Below are 13,616 nucleotides of genomic sequence, written 5' to 3'. Positions count from 1 at the left end.
AGTTACTAGTATTCTATGTTGCAAAGTAGCTCTATTTATAAATTTCTCCAATTATGACAGCTAATTTATATTTATGTCAACAGGTGAAAGTGTTGATGATTGTGGAGGGGGATACAGCGAAAGTATTGCAGAAATGTGTGATGAACTTCAAAATGGATCACTACCACTACTTATTCCTACACCTAACGGTCGTGAAGACAATGGAACTAACAGAGATTGCTTCTTATTGAATCCCTTGGCTACATCTGATCTGCATATAAACATGTTCCAATTTTTAGGTAACTTCATTAGTCTTGCATTCTCACTAATGTTTAACGTAGGACTATGTACCATCTTTCATTTTCAAATTTAATATATTCTCATCATTTTTGCAGGAATATTGATAGGCATCGCTATTAGAACTGGGAGCCCGCTAAGCTTAAATTTAGCGGAACCAGTATGGAAACAACTTGCTGGAATTTCTTTAACCCCTGCTGATCTTACCGAGGTTGACAGAGACTATGTCCCTGGACTACTATGTATCAGAGACATGGATCCAGATGAAAAAGTATTTCAAACTCTAGAAATGCCATTCTCTACTCCATCTGCTGTTGGTGTTGATGTGCCATTGTCAAATAGGTAAACGAATACTTTTTTTTATATAATATATATTCCATGATTCTTATCGTTTATTTAGTTTATCAAAAAGTTCTTTTACCGTAAATACGCTGCAGTCTATCTTCATAGCTTCGGCAAATGTTAATTTTTTTTTCTCCTGTTTCCCAGATACCGAAAAATAACTCCTGAAAATCGACATGAGTATGTCCGATTAGCATTGAACTACAGACTTCACGAATTTGATACTCAAATAGCTGCTGTCAGGGAAGGAATGTCTAAAGTAGTGCCTGTTCCTCTTCTAGCATTGTTTAGTGGAGTAGAGTTGGAAACAATGGTTTGTGGAAGTCCAGACATTCCGCTTAGCCTGTTGAAATCGGTAGCAACTTACAAAGGTACTGTTTCAATCCGTGCATGAAATTGCATTGCAATTTTATACCTAACTGTCACAGTCTGTTGAAATGCCGATTTGACAATATTATAAAGAGCTGAGAAAAAATTCTATTCATAATCTAGGCGTAGATGGAACTGCACCACTAATTCAGTGGTTTTGGGAAGTTATGGAAGAGTTTTCAAATCAAGAAAGATCACTATTTCTTCGATTTGTCTGGGGTCGAACAAGACTGCCACGCACAATTGCTGATTTCAGAGGAAGAGACTTTGTTTTACAGGTATGAATCGATATTTCTAATATAATAATAAATATAGTATATTATTATACACTTTTTGCCGTTCTTAGAATTTCGGTTATGGATATTGCATGATGAGAAAAGTTACCTTCATGATCGATTGGTCAGATAATTATAGTATGAAATTAAACGATTTAAATTTAACCGTAATGGATTTATCGATTCCAACTACAAATGATTTATAAAATCACTGTACTAAAACTTGAGTAGTACTAATTATAAAGCCTCTGTCAGTGTTATTATGAAATTTCTTCATCTATACGTAACTAGGATGCTTAACCCATATTTCTTATTTTTAGGTACTCGACAAATACAGTCCTCCAGATCATTTCCTTCCAGAGAGTTACACGTGTTTCTTTTTATTAAAAATGCCGAGATATTCTTGCAAGCCAGTACTACGTCAAAAATTAAAATACGCCATACATTTTTGTAAGAGTATCGATACGGATGAATATGCACGGGTTCAGGCAGCTACAAATTCAGACGTAGAAGATACAGATAGTATTGCTAGTGAAGAGCACACGTCTTTGTAACTCGTCAACGATGAATTTACGCGATCCTAAGTGTAGTATAAGGTGAAAAGCTTGCATAGGGTTGGAATGTTGTGCAATGATAACAATTTGAAGAAAAAATGATTTATTTCAACATTTATTATTTTGATTCGGGCCTTAGAAATTATTTTTCATGTTGTGCTCTAGTGAGTAAAATTATTTGTGATATATTGAATGTATGTGGAAGTACAAGGCATTCGTGAATTTTAAATTTCGTTCAACGTAGATTGAATTTTAGACACAATTGTGAAAACATTAAAAACTTGGGGCGTTTGATTATGTACTTCACAACCCGCCTAATTTGCTTTTAATCGTCTGATAATTTAATGTGATTCCTTCGTACGAATGAATGCCTTGTACATATTGTGCAGAAAGTAAGATTATCTGTTGTTATTTCTGAAAATACTATGAATATGTATTTGACACTAACGAGCTATAATCTATATTATTATGACACTCGGTTTATTGTTCTGTATACATACGTCTAATTTTTGCTGTTGAAATATCATGTTGTTATAAACAGTGTCTTATGATTGCTGATTAGCTAAAAAATTGTGTTGATCTCGCAAATCAGCTTGTCATGGGTTAAAACTCTATGATAGAAACTATTTATTTCAATTATCTGGATGATGTACTTTCAATTTAAAATACTAGTCACATGTTACAGTTAGAAACGAGTTGAGGTAGAGAATAAATTCTGCATTATACGTGAGCCTTCTGCATATTTGAATTACTCTTGTTACATGGTTTCTTTAAAAGTGAGCAAATGTTGTAAAAACACTAGAGCTATAACTTCTGTAACACATAGTTAAATAACAGAAGTTATAGCTCTAGTGTTTTTACAACATATATATATAGAAACACTCCAGTATTTACATCTTCTTTAGAAAACTTTGACTTCCAGTATCAAGAGCTTTAAATAATCCGCGGATATCGTTTCCAAAAAAAATTTGGGGGGTTACAAAGATAAAAAAATTATTCTTTCAGTTTTTTTTTAATTTATGAAATCTGTTACCTACTGTGTGCTACTATTATTCTTCAAGCTCACCATACAGGGACTGATGTTTCGAAGATGATGTTGAAATTTTACTAAACTGGAAATATTGTTGCGTAAGTTGGCCTGCAAATCATGTATTAAAAGGTATTTCGAAAAATGACCTTTACCTACATAAGTTTCACCTATATTCATCAAGCTAGGTAATGTAACGAGCTTTTTCTGAAACTTACCATTCTTATTTCACATTAAGGAAAGCCTCGTCTTAAATCTTTTACTCGAGTTTTTCCTAACTTCAAGAGTTTGTCAACGTGTGATAACTGAAAATGCTTTTGATGTATAGGACTAGAATAATACGCAAGAGGAACAAAAAATTTCAAACGAATGATAATTGGTACTTGCATGGACTTACTATATATAGTGATATTCTTACATAGAATGAAAAGTTTAAATTTTGATCGCAGGTGTTGTTATAAGTAGAGAGAATCATCTGTTTAGATGAAACGTGACTCATAAAAATTTTTGTACCTGGTTCATATTTTGTGTCTCAATTCTGTTGTCTGGTATTAATTTTTTATCGCAAAGTTTTACCAGAAAATGATGTACTATGTATTATTTGTAAAAGAAAACAGTTTTTTTCATTGCAATCTGTTAAGATTATTGTGTTATATTTCACGGAAAAAATAAATAATACAATATTAGAATACCAAGTAGGTATGATTTGGGCTATTAGATATATTTTGAAGGTAAACCCATTACTTCGTAAACAATCAATACAGGAAAAGGTATTTTCATTTTGAATAGCTTTGATCTGAGTGTTAATTTCTGTGCAAAATGTTTTTATATTAAATTATATCGCCAGTTTGTGCTCAACAAAACGAATTGTTGTGAAATTATTCAGCTTTGCGTAATATCTTATAGATAGCATTCTTCATTTTTTACGAGTGATGTTATTTCGAAATTGAGGTCAGCGCATCAGGTTCACCGCGAAATTGAATAGATTGTCAAATTGGAACGATCGATAATGTTATTATAATTAAACCGACGGACAAAGTTTTATCTAAACCGAATAAATATGAAGACGAGAAATTCTTTGAAAATGAAATGAGACTTTCATAAAATGGAAATGAAATTTTGCGTCATTAAATACCGTATTATAACATAACGGGACTTTTGCATATACAACTTTCAAAGCATCATATATTTCATATGTCTAATAGCTGTTCCCATGCCACTATATGTAGGTAGGGAATCAACTTCTCTCTTCCCAAGGTCGCCTGCTACGTTTTTTCAGTAATCCAATACACAGTGCGTATTGTACTACCGTGCTGTGAGGAATACATTTTCGGATTGTGAAATCGTTCTTGAAACGCACGTGTTATAATGGTATATACAATAGTGTAGAGGCAAGTGCAGGGTAAGAATTAAACAGTAACTTTCTTTCAGTTAGAATTGTGAGAGAAATAATTTGATTGTTAATTTAGTGGCGTACAGCTAAATATCAAAAGATTTTACAGTAATATTTCAATAAACAATCGCCGTTGCGTTAATAGCGTTGGTCAATAATACAGACGAACGCGTGAAATTCCGCGTAATAATTACAAGACACAATAATCAGCAATATAACACAATGATTATCAAATAAGACTATGAGATATAAGTAGATCGTAAAATATAATTGAACACAATTGCCTTAGATGTAGTCTCGGATCTATTGCGAGAATTATATATGGGACGAGATACGTGACCTCTGCCCCATCTTTCAAACACTTTAGATGAGCCCGTGCAGCGCGTTCATCACTGAGTATGTCCATGCATGCACAAGTAAGACTTCTAAACATCGTCTAGTTCGTATTTTAAGCATACGGATGAAGCATATCGGGGCTTGTGGCTGAGAATTGTCGTGTAACTGAAAGAGCGACTGTGCAATTCAAACGCTATGCGGAGTTAGAAAAAATTCCACATTCTGAAGCCGAGCGATCGCGAAACTGCAGTAAAATAATATTTCGTTCTTCGAATACGTGAGCGCCGCATCATTGTACGATATAGGCTTAAATTTGGTAGGTATAACATCGAGCTGTGGGAGGCACCTTTGAATTAGAGTAAAATTACCAATGCAAATACGTTTACTTGGTAAAGTTTTTACGAATAACTTAATTATTCGTCCAAAGTTCCGATACATATAGCGTTGACACACTGGACCGCGTGTTTCAAAATTTGCGCGTTCAAAACTGGTCTTAAGTGAAATCCTTGAATTTGAAATGCCTAAATATGCATAGAATCTCTGCACTTCGGCATATTTTTTAAGTTTGTTTTTAAACAATATATATTTAAGTATGTCCAAAGTGCTGACTTACATACACGATCACAGTACCAGTTGATTACAGAAAAAATATTGACATTACTGCATTATACGATGATTATTGCATTATAAATAATGTGATGCTTTCAATTGTGCGTTTATTTGTAACATCACTTTGTAAGAATGCTAGAAAAATAAAATAGTTCAACACAATGTTCACACATTGGTAATTTGATATTTTGTTTTATTTACAATTGCGGTAATAAATAATGAACGAAGTTTCTGAACTTCGAATTAGTAAACAGCTGAACTTCGTTATTATGGAACTGTGGAAAACATTTGCATCCTAATCAAAGAAATGACATCAGTGCTAAGACAATATGGTCTGGCTATTGTACATATTATACATATCATACATTATACATGTTCTACGGTATCCATTATTTTCTTCTGTATAGAGAGTAAGTCTAATAACGATTATGAATTACTAATAACGATTGTAGTACACGTGATAACGAACGATAACTGATTTCTCCAGCAAAGAAAAAAGAATTAGTTGATGGAATTATTGCTGCTGTAACACAGATATGACTTCCTGAGAAATTACCATTGTGCCCTTTGAACATCAAAATATCAACGCTCTAACAGCTATTTCAACATACCATAATTACTTGTTTCAAAATAATTAGATTTGATTACAATTCAACCTTCTTAACTTTACCCTTGTTGATTACGTAAAGGTATAAAAATACAGTTGCATTCATCAAAAATAAATACGGTGTACATTCAGGAATATTCCAACTTTATGAAATCGAGTGCTAAACTTGGCAGTGCAGCCAGTAGCTCTTCTCAATGATACTTAATCTAAAATTAGCTTGTGATAAACAAGCTAAGTACACAATTGCAGCATTTTAATATTTTCAGCTTTTGATTTTTAATGAAGCCAAGTTATCAGCAATTCAGCTCCAAATTTAAGTATTCTGTAATGTTTGTTCATGTGTTGCAGTGTGACGTATTATGTGCAAAGAACAGAGAGTAATAATGCATAGCCTCTGATAAGAAATTTTACAAAACAGAGCATCCATCATGACTCTTGTCAAATCAGTTTGTTCTAAAGCTGGCGGTCAGTCACGCACAAAATTCAAGACATTGATCAGTAAAACCGAAAACATGATCCGCTTAGCGGCACTTAAGGTATGAATTAAAATATTTGTTCAAATAATTGATTACTTCACAGTGAAACTTAAGTCTGATATTTGTATTGTTTAAATTTATTTTCATTGAAAAATAAGCAGTTGTTGATGTCTACCTAATTTTGATCAACAAAGTTCATTCAAACATTGCAGAAATATTGCACGTATCAGGGCATTGACGGAATATTTTTGACCCATAGATAATGTACTGTGGTATTTTATTAACTATCGTGAAATTCATGTATTGCATACATACCTAGAAAATGATAAGAATTTGAATCACAAATTCATTAGCCGCATTTTTTAGCTGGGAAACAGAAAAACAATCATTGACGTTAAAAGAACGTTGCTGACCAAACCGACAGAAGAAAATAGTACATGTAGCCAAACAATAAATGTTCCTGAATTTGCAGATGTAGTAGTGATAGGTATTCTTAATTATGTAATATATTATTTTTAAATGAGTTGCACGTGTATATTGCACAAATTAATAACTCTTATTTGAATTACTCATATGCTATAAAAATTACGCAATTGTTTGAAAGGTGGAGGTAGTGCAGGTTGCAATGCGCTTTACCACTTGGCAAAATATGGAGTCAGTGCAATACTTTTGGAACGAGCAAAGTTAACAGCTGGAACAACATGGCATACCGCAGGTTTGATTTGGCAACTGAGACCGAACGATGTGGAAATGCAATTGTTGCACACGACAAGAGAGTTGCTAATGCGTCTAGAAGCAGAAACCGGATTAGACCCTGGATGGATTAATAATGGAGGGCTGTATATTGCTCATTCTGATGTTGGTAATTTTCAAATTTTTCATATCATAATTAATGAAGGGTGGTACGGTAAAACTGTGTGACATCATTATGATGTTTCAAGAAGGTGAAAAATTGTCCCAAAATATGATTAGTTAATTTTAAAAGGAATCAAAAAGTATGTTTTAGAGTTTTTTTTCAAGCTCTTCAAATGGCCTGAGCCTCGATTCGATAGAGCAATCCGCCTTCTAGAAAATGACTTGCGAAAATTATTTTTTTCCGTGCCAGTGTAAGTTCGTGGATCGTTCGAATTTTTTTTTAACGTTGAATACCGATTACAAACACAATTACGATATTAAAACGACGAAACAGATGTGAATCGAAAGTTTGAATCTTAACTGCTCAGATGCGGTTGAAGATTTTCAAATATTACGGAGCAAATTGGCGAGCTAGGGAGGGATCGAAAACGGTGTAAGTGCCAATATGAACATAATTTGCTGACAAAATTGTCAAATTTTAATGGAAAAACTGTAGGACAGTACAGTAACTCAGTTTTATTGACGTAAATTTTGATAGAGCAGTATGACCTGTGGAGGTACGAAGTGGAGCATATCAGTGAGGTCCTTTTCTGTCTCGGTCGTGGCGTTAAACAATTTTACGAATTTTGAACTGATTAGGAACCACAAGAGTTCAGTCAGTTCAGGGTCAGTTTTATGTATTTCTGAATAATTATAAAGATGGCATTTAACCGTTTTGCCATGCCAACTTTTTATAACTTCGCGAATAAATTTTTGTTAGCTATAGAGTTTTGTAAGGACGTGTATATAAATTTTTTTTAATTTCTCAGGTTGAAAAACGTATTTCTGATATTTTGAATGAACTCGATGATACGAGTATTGATGTAATTTGTAGGTAAGAATGGACGAATACAAAAGATTGGCAACAGCAGGAAAAGTATGCGGCGTAGATTCACATCTAATGTCTCCCCAAGAAGCAAATAAGATTTTTCCACTCTTGAACGAACAAGCATTTCTTGGGGCGCTGTACACTCCAAAGGATGGTGTAGTTGACCCTGCGATGCTATGCAACGCATTGACAAAATATGCCAAGGAACATGGGGCCAAGGTAAGATACTCTCACATTCGGTCCGTCAAGCAATGTTTAGATTTTTAGAACCCCACCTAATTTATTCATCAAATTGCAGGTAGTACAAGATTGTCCAGTAACTAGAATACTGAAAAAAGAAACACAATTAGGATCCTCACAAATTGCCGGTGTGGAAACACCATATGGTATTATAAAAACGAACTGCGTGGTGAATGCTGCAGGAGTTTGGTCAAGAAGTATATCTAACATGGCTGGTCTCCAGATACCTTTAATTCCAATGAAACACGCATATGTTGTCAGTGAACCTATTGAAGGTGTACAGAATTGTCCAAATATAAGGGACCATGATAGAAACATGTACTTTAGAATACAAGGCTCGTCTCTATGCATGGGAGGCTATGAGTCAAACCCTATTATTTTGCAGTCCGTAAGTTCGAATTCTACGTTACACATACAACTGTATATTAACTATATCTATATATAGACTTGTCATCTTTCAAGGTTCCAAAAGATTTCAACTTCGCATTGTATGAGTTAGACTGGAATGTATTTAGCCCACACATTAAAGGAGCTGTGGAATTGATTCCTCAATTTTCAACGGCAGGCATAAGGAGTACTGTATGTGGGCCTGAGAGTTTCACTCCAGACCACAAACCCATTCTAGGTGAGTCGACAGATATAAACAATGAGACTTGCTTTTATTTTTCAAATAAACATTTTAAATTCCTTCCATGTCTATGAGATATTTAAATTTTATTATAGTAAATGCAACGCACTGTTAACAAACTATGATTTTAGGGGAGGATCCCAGATGTATGGGATTTTTTCACAGCTGTGGTTACAACAGTGCTGGAATGATGCTGGGAGGTGGCTGTGGGGATCAAATAGCAAAGTGGATAATTCATGGACGACCAGATAAGCACATGTACAGCTATGATATTAGAAGGTAATTAAAATACTACTGGAATTGAGTGTAAAAATTTTCGACGAAATCCAAAAACAATGTTGCAACCTCTTAATCACCGTTTGTAGATTTACGCCAGAGCAAACAAGTGATTCTCTTTGGGCAAATGAGAGGTCTCATGAAGCATATGCAAAAAATTATAGTATAGTTTTTCCTCATGATGAGTATCTGAGTGGACGAAATTTGAATAAAGATCCATTTCATGAGGTAAGATATTCTTCACTATTTTGAACTTATTTTAAAAATAGATTTTTTACTTTACTGTATAAACAACATATATCTTGAAAGATTTAAGATGGAATAGTTTGTACCCAGTTACACACATGTGAAAATTGTAATCATATGATGACTTGAATTGTTACAAATACTATTTGTACGTAGGTTCTCTTAAAAGAAGGTGCAGTCATGGAAGAACGGCAAGGATGGGAAAGACCAGGATGGTTTCTTTCTGAAGGGTCTGTGACAATTCCACCATATGATTATTATGGAAGTTATGGTTCACCGAAAAATGAAAATAATAAATACAGCGAGTTGCTTCAACAAGATTATACATTCAATTTTCCAGAACACCATCGAATTGTGAGTGTATAATGATATGAATATAATTAACTTTCAGAATAATGATTGTATTTCAAGTAATTCATATCTTTTTACGCCTCATTAAATTCATAATTTCTGAAGACCTTATTAATTTGATTACTATCAAATCATGAATGTACATTACAAATAGATTATATGTACAATTGAAATATACATTCACTAAATAATTACGTTTTACAGATCAAAGACGAAGCTCTGGCATGTAGAAACAATGCGGTATTGTTTAATCTCTCATACTTTGGAAAGTTCTACCTTTGTGGACCAGAAGCTCAAAAGGCTGTCGATTATCTATTTACAGCTGACACTAATCGCGAAGTAAACAAGACTACCTATACTTGTATGCTTAACAAACACGGTGGTGTCGAAGCAGACTGTACTGTTACATGTATAGAAGGCGGAACTGGAACTGTAGTAGATCCAATTCTTAAGGGAAAAGGATTTCTTATTGGTACATATATTGAAATATTATTTACTCAAACATTTCTGCCTATGATTTTCCAATAGAAGCTTGGCATATTCATACAGTTGAGAATACACAAGTTATTGATTATTACTTTTATTTCTTATTAATGTGAATCTTTCAAAGTTGCTGGATATGATCTACAGGTAGTATGAAAATACAATAATACTAATGACTGGCAAAGTAGAGAAATTGCCTAATGTAAACGCAGTATGGGGTTCAAAGCAAAGCAGTCGGGTGTGCTAGAAATGTTCACTGTAAGATTAGTTTTTGCCATCTCATTCTTTGTACTGAGATGTATAGCATACAAAAGGACAGATACAAATGACACGACTTGAAATGAATGATTCCATTTTAGTTGCTGGTGGTATGTCTGGATATCAAACATGGGTACACATGAATCAAGTAGTCAAACAGAAAGGGTTTGAGGTCACTTTGCACGATGCTACCAAACAAATTGGTGTGCTCGCTATACAGGGGAAAAAGAGGTACGTATATTCAAATATATGAATACTTGCGTATCGTATAAACATTAAGTAATTGATCGAAATGAAAGTGCACTCAATATACAGCAGTCTTTAATATATTATAATATTTCAGTCGTAAAATATTGGAAAGTATTGTGGATGGGGATATATCAAATACAGCTTTTCCATTCTCAACCTCAAAGCTCTTGAAAATCAAGGGAAATTCAGTGCGTGTATTAAGACTAAGTTTCGTAGGAGAGCTTGGGTTTGAGCTGTATATCCCGTCGCAATTATGTATGGAAGTTTATCATGCGATAATGGACGCTGGAAAAGCTTATAAAATGAAATTAGCTGGGTACAGAGCACTGTACAGTCTCAGTAGTGAAAAAGGTCGTCTTCTTTTATCGATCAATGTACAAATTATATGAAAGTAGATACACGATGATAGCTATTTGGTCACATTGTTAGATTGATTTCAATAAGTAGCCTTAAAATACTCCCAAGAATGCACCGAATAATGCATACCTTTGCATTGTGATTCAGGCTATCACCTATGGCACTCAGATCTCAGGATGGATGACAATCCAATTGAAGCAGGTCTAGGCTTTGTCTGTCGGAAATCTGGAGACTATCTTGGGAAGAAAAAAATAGATTATGTTAGAAAAAACGGAGTCAAGAGGAAAATGGCATATTTTCTCATAGACGCGTAATAACAATTTAAAAATCATATAAGCTAGATTTCAGATTATATATCATTATAGAAGAGATGGTACTCGAATATTTTCATTCATTTTGTAGTATTAAGGTGTGAAACCAATTTTAATTTTTTAGGCAAATTCCTTTGTGGGGTTTGGAAGCGATTTACAGAAATGGAAGAAACGTTGGGTACTTGAGGAGAGGCGAATATGCTTTTGCACTTGAAAACAGTATTGGACAAGGGTAAGTGCAAAAAATTCCCTTGTAAACTGTAATGATCTGAATGACAACACGAAATAAAGGTATTTATAATTATTTTCAAGATATGTAACACATCCTGAAGGGGAGAACGTAACGAAACATTACTTAGAATCTGGAAACTACGAAATTGAAATTATGGGACACAAGTATCCAGCCAAACTACATCTACATAGTCCGTTCGATCCAGAAAATAAAAGGCTACGTGATATATATGACTAACATACATACAAATTAAGATTTTCTAAATTATTGATTACAATTTTTTTCCTTTAATTGTGACGGAAATCCGGTGTAATTAAATTATTTTTGAATATTTCGTTCAAAACCTGCTAAATCATACAAAGAAAAGCTTAGCATTAAATCCATTTATAGCAAACATGTAAAACCATACATGCTATCACTGTGCAATACAGACAGTATGTGTAAGTTGAAAGGCTGTGAATGTATAATAGTTAGAGGAAAAGAGCAAGAAAAGAGGTGATGAATTGTGATCAACCTTATGAGAACAACAGTTGTCTGAATTAGTTTTTAACAAATCTTTATTTAATATTATTTCGAACATTTTTGTTCAAATAAATATTTTGAAAAAAAAAAAAACGGTAACATTCAACAGTTGTCAAAGCCACAATGCTTTATCTACCTGAGCTACGATAAAAATTGGAATTACATTCTAAAGCAGTATTTGTAAAGTTGAATCATCCCGCGAGTGGGTTGGCATGGATTGTTATACCATTGATTCGTGTCTCAGTCAGTGGCTTGAAATTTTTTGGATTAGTGGGCAATTTTTCCAACTCGTCAAGAGCATCAAGTCCATCAATCACCCTGAAAAATGTATGAGATTTAGAATTCTGCTTATATCAAACTGACGAGCCGTTACAAGTATTTCTTTCATTTTTTATCACAAGATGTTCTTTAATACTTACTTTCCAAATAAGGTATATTTTAAGTCCAGATGTGGTTGAGGTCCGTATGTTATGAAAAATTGACTTCCATTAGAGTTGGGTCCATTGTTGGCCATTGACACAAGGCCTCTTGCATTGTGTTTCAAATCCTCTTTGAACTCGTCCTCAAATTTACGATTCCAAATTGAGGTACCGCCTTTTCCAGTATGTGTTGGGTCACCCGTTTGAACTATAAAGCCTTTGATGTTTCGATGAAATAGACATCCGTTGTAATAGTTGCTCGCGCACAATGCCAAAAAATTCTGAAGAATCAGAAAATAAAATATTTGGTGCAGATACGAGAGATAAAAGATCATTCTTCTGGCCGATAAGTGATATGAATTTTTCATTATTGATTGTGATGCTAAAACGTGTGATGACTAATTATAATTTGAAGTAACGTATCATTTGTAGATTATTTATTGCTTTTCGACCTCTAGGTTAGATTAGAAACAGACAAAAATATGCCTTCTGATTGTCACTTTGCTTCATACAATGAAGAAGTGTCCCAGTGAAAGGAATAAAACTGAGTATTTGGTTAATGTAGGAGATTTTTCAATAGAAGATTCGAAAAATTTGTATACTTACTTCGCATGTTTTCGGGCATAGTTCACAAAATACTTCAATTTTTATATCACCTACATCAGTGTGTAGCGTCACGCTCTGAAATATGAGAAAAACAAATGTGTGAGGTATTCAAGCTGAACTTGCAGTAAACATCAAAAGGAGATAATACAGAGAATTTATAACCATTTTAAGCGTGGACAGGTCGATAAATACATAACAAATCGAAATCACAACGGTTCATTCTCGACACTAAATTGTGATCAGAAGAGACGTCAAACATCGGCCATATTGTATTTTTTGTTCTATTGGACATGAGCATGAGTAGTGTGGGATCGTGGTGGGAGCCATGAGCGTGCAAGCGCCTAGTCAAATTCACATCTCAGAATTGTATTATAATCTTAATCAGCTAAAAAATAAATGTGTGAGTACTTAATAAATAAGATTCTGAATTTTATTATGAATTAGGATCATT

The 13,616-nt window shown here is 33.8% G+C and overlaps 3 protein-coding genes across 11 annotated transcripts in view; 2 read left to right on the top strand and 1 right to left on the bottom strand.

Annotated features, from left to right (window-relative positions):
* The window catches only part of LOC124177761 (E3 ubiquitin-protein ligase HERC2), a 19,072-nt gene extending 15,540 nt beyond the window's left edge, over window positions 1–3,532 (top strand). Inside the window, exons 10-15 of one of the 2 annotated variants that reach the window (XM_046560533.1) lie at window positions 84–278; window positions 375–618; window positions 766–989; window positions 1,111–1,265; window positions 1,583–1,858; window positions 2,878–3,532. In XM_046560533.1, the coding sequence (XP_046416489.1) occupies window positions 84–278; window positions 375–618; window positions 766–989; window positions 1,111–1,265; window positions 1,583–1,816 (1,052 nt within the window). In that variant the 3' untranslated portion in view covers window positions 1,817–1,858; window positions 2,878–3,532. Of the gene's footprint in view, window positions 1–83; window positions 279–374; window positions 619–765; window positions 990–1,110; window positions 1,266–1,582 lie in introns of both variants that reach the window. The other variant, XM_046560532.1, reaches the window with a different exon arrangement.
* LOC124177765 (sarcosine dehydrogenase, mitochondrial) lies at window positions 2,685–12,823 on the top strand. 6 transcript variants are annotated; one of them, XM_046560546.1, is made up of 17 exons: window positions 3,824–4,245; window positions 4,526–4,888; window positions 6,137–6,324; window positions 6,631–6,751; window positions 6,869–7,122; window positions 7,994–8,206; window positions 8,286–8,615; window positions 8,690–8,852; window positions 8,987–9,134; window positions 9,221–9,359; window positions 9,534–9,731; window positions 9,933–10,200; window positions 10,571–10,700; window positions 10,813–11,069; window positions 11,223–11,385; window positions 11,511–11,618; window positions 11,699–12,823. In XM_046560546.1, the coding sequence occupies exons 3-17, from the start codon at window positions 6,217–6,219 to the stop codon at window positions 11,853–11,855; spliced, it is 2,757 nt and encodes a 918-aa protein (XP_046416502.1). In that variant the 5' UTR covers window positions 3,824–4,245; window positions 4,526–4,888; window positions 6,137–6,216; the 3' UTR covers window positions 11,856–12,823. The 6 variants fall into 6 exon arrangements, with proteins under 6 accessions (XP_046416503.1, XP_046416506.1, XP_046416502.1 ...); XM_046560547.1 differs by lacking the exons at window positions 3,824–4,245; window positions 4,526–4,888 and adding an exon at window positions 2,685–2,944; XM_046560545.1 differs by lacking the exon at window positions 4,526–4,888.
* LOC124177771 (peptidyl-prolyl cis-trans isomerase-like 3) lies at window positions 11,059–13,480 on the bottom strand. 3 transcript variants are annotated; one of them, XM_046560559.1, is made up of 5 exons: window positions 13,328–13,480; window positions 13,166–13,240; window positions 12,560–12,840; window positions 12,304–12,458; window positions 11,059–11,311 (listed from the first exon to the last, which is right to left on the bottom strand). In XM_046560559.1, exons 1-4 carry the CDS (start codon window positions 13,328–13,330, stop codon window positions 12,332–12,334), a joined length of 486 nt encoding a protein of 161 aa, XP_046416515.1. In that variant the 5' UTR covers window positions 13,331–13,480; the 3' UTR covers window positions 11,059–11,311; window positions 12,304–12,331. The 3 variants fall into 3 exon arrangements, with proteins under 3 accessions (XP_046416515.1, XP_046416516.1, XP_046416514.1); XM_046560560.1 differs by having other exon boundaries at window positions 11,059–11,307; XM_046560558.1 differs by having other exon boundaries at window positions 11,059–12,458.
* Between the last annotated feature and the right edge of the window lie 136 nt (window positions 13,481–13,616).

Source organism: Neodiprion fabricii, chromosome 3, assembly GCF_021155785.1.
Source record: "Neodiprion fabricii isolate iyNeoFabr1 chromosome 3, iyNeoFabr1.1, whole genome shotgun sequence".
Lineage (NCBI taxonomy): Eukaryota > Metazoa > Arthropoda > Insecta > Hymenoptera > Diprionidae > Neodiprion > Neodiprion fabricii.
The sequence above is the reverse complement of the archived record's forward strand: the minus strand, read 5'-3'. Positions and strand labels throughout refer to the sequence as shown.

Bases quoted from the DNA above. Each gene is read 5' to 3' on its own strand.
- LOC124177765 (XM_046560547.1), top strand. From the start codon at position 6,217: ATGACTCTTGTCAAATCAGTTTGTTCTAAAGCTGGCGGTCAGTCACGC. The intron at 8,853-8,986 runs GTGAGTCGACAG...CTATGATTTTAG, and splicing joins AGACCACAAACCCATTCTAG to GGGAGGATCCCAGATGTATG. The intron at 11,386-11,510 runs GTAATAACAATT...TTAATTTTTTAG, and splicing joins GCATATTTTCTCATAGACGC to GCAAATTCCTTTGTGGGGTT.
- LOC124177771 (XM_046560558.1), bottom strand. The intron at 12,841-13,165 runs GTAAGTATACAA...CTGATTCTTCAG, and splicing joins TATGCCCGAAAACATGCGAA to AATTTTTTGGCATTGTGCGC. The intron at 12,459-12,559 runs GTAAGTATTAAA...TACATTTTTCAG, and splicing joins AAATATACCTTATTTGGAAA to GGTGATTGATGGACTTGATG.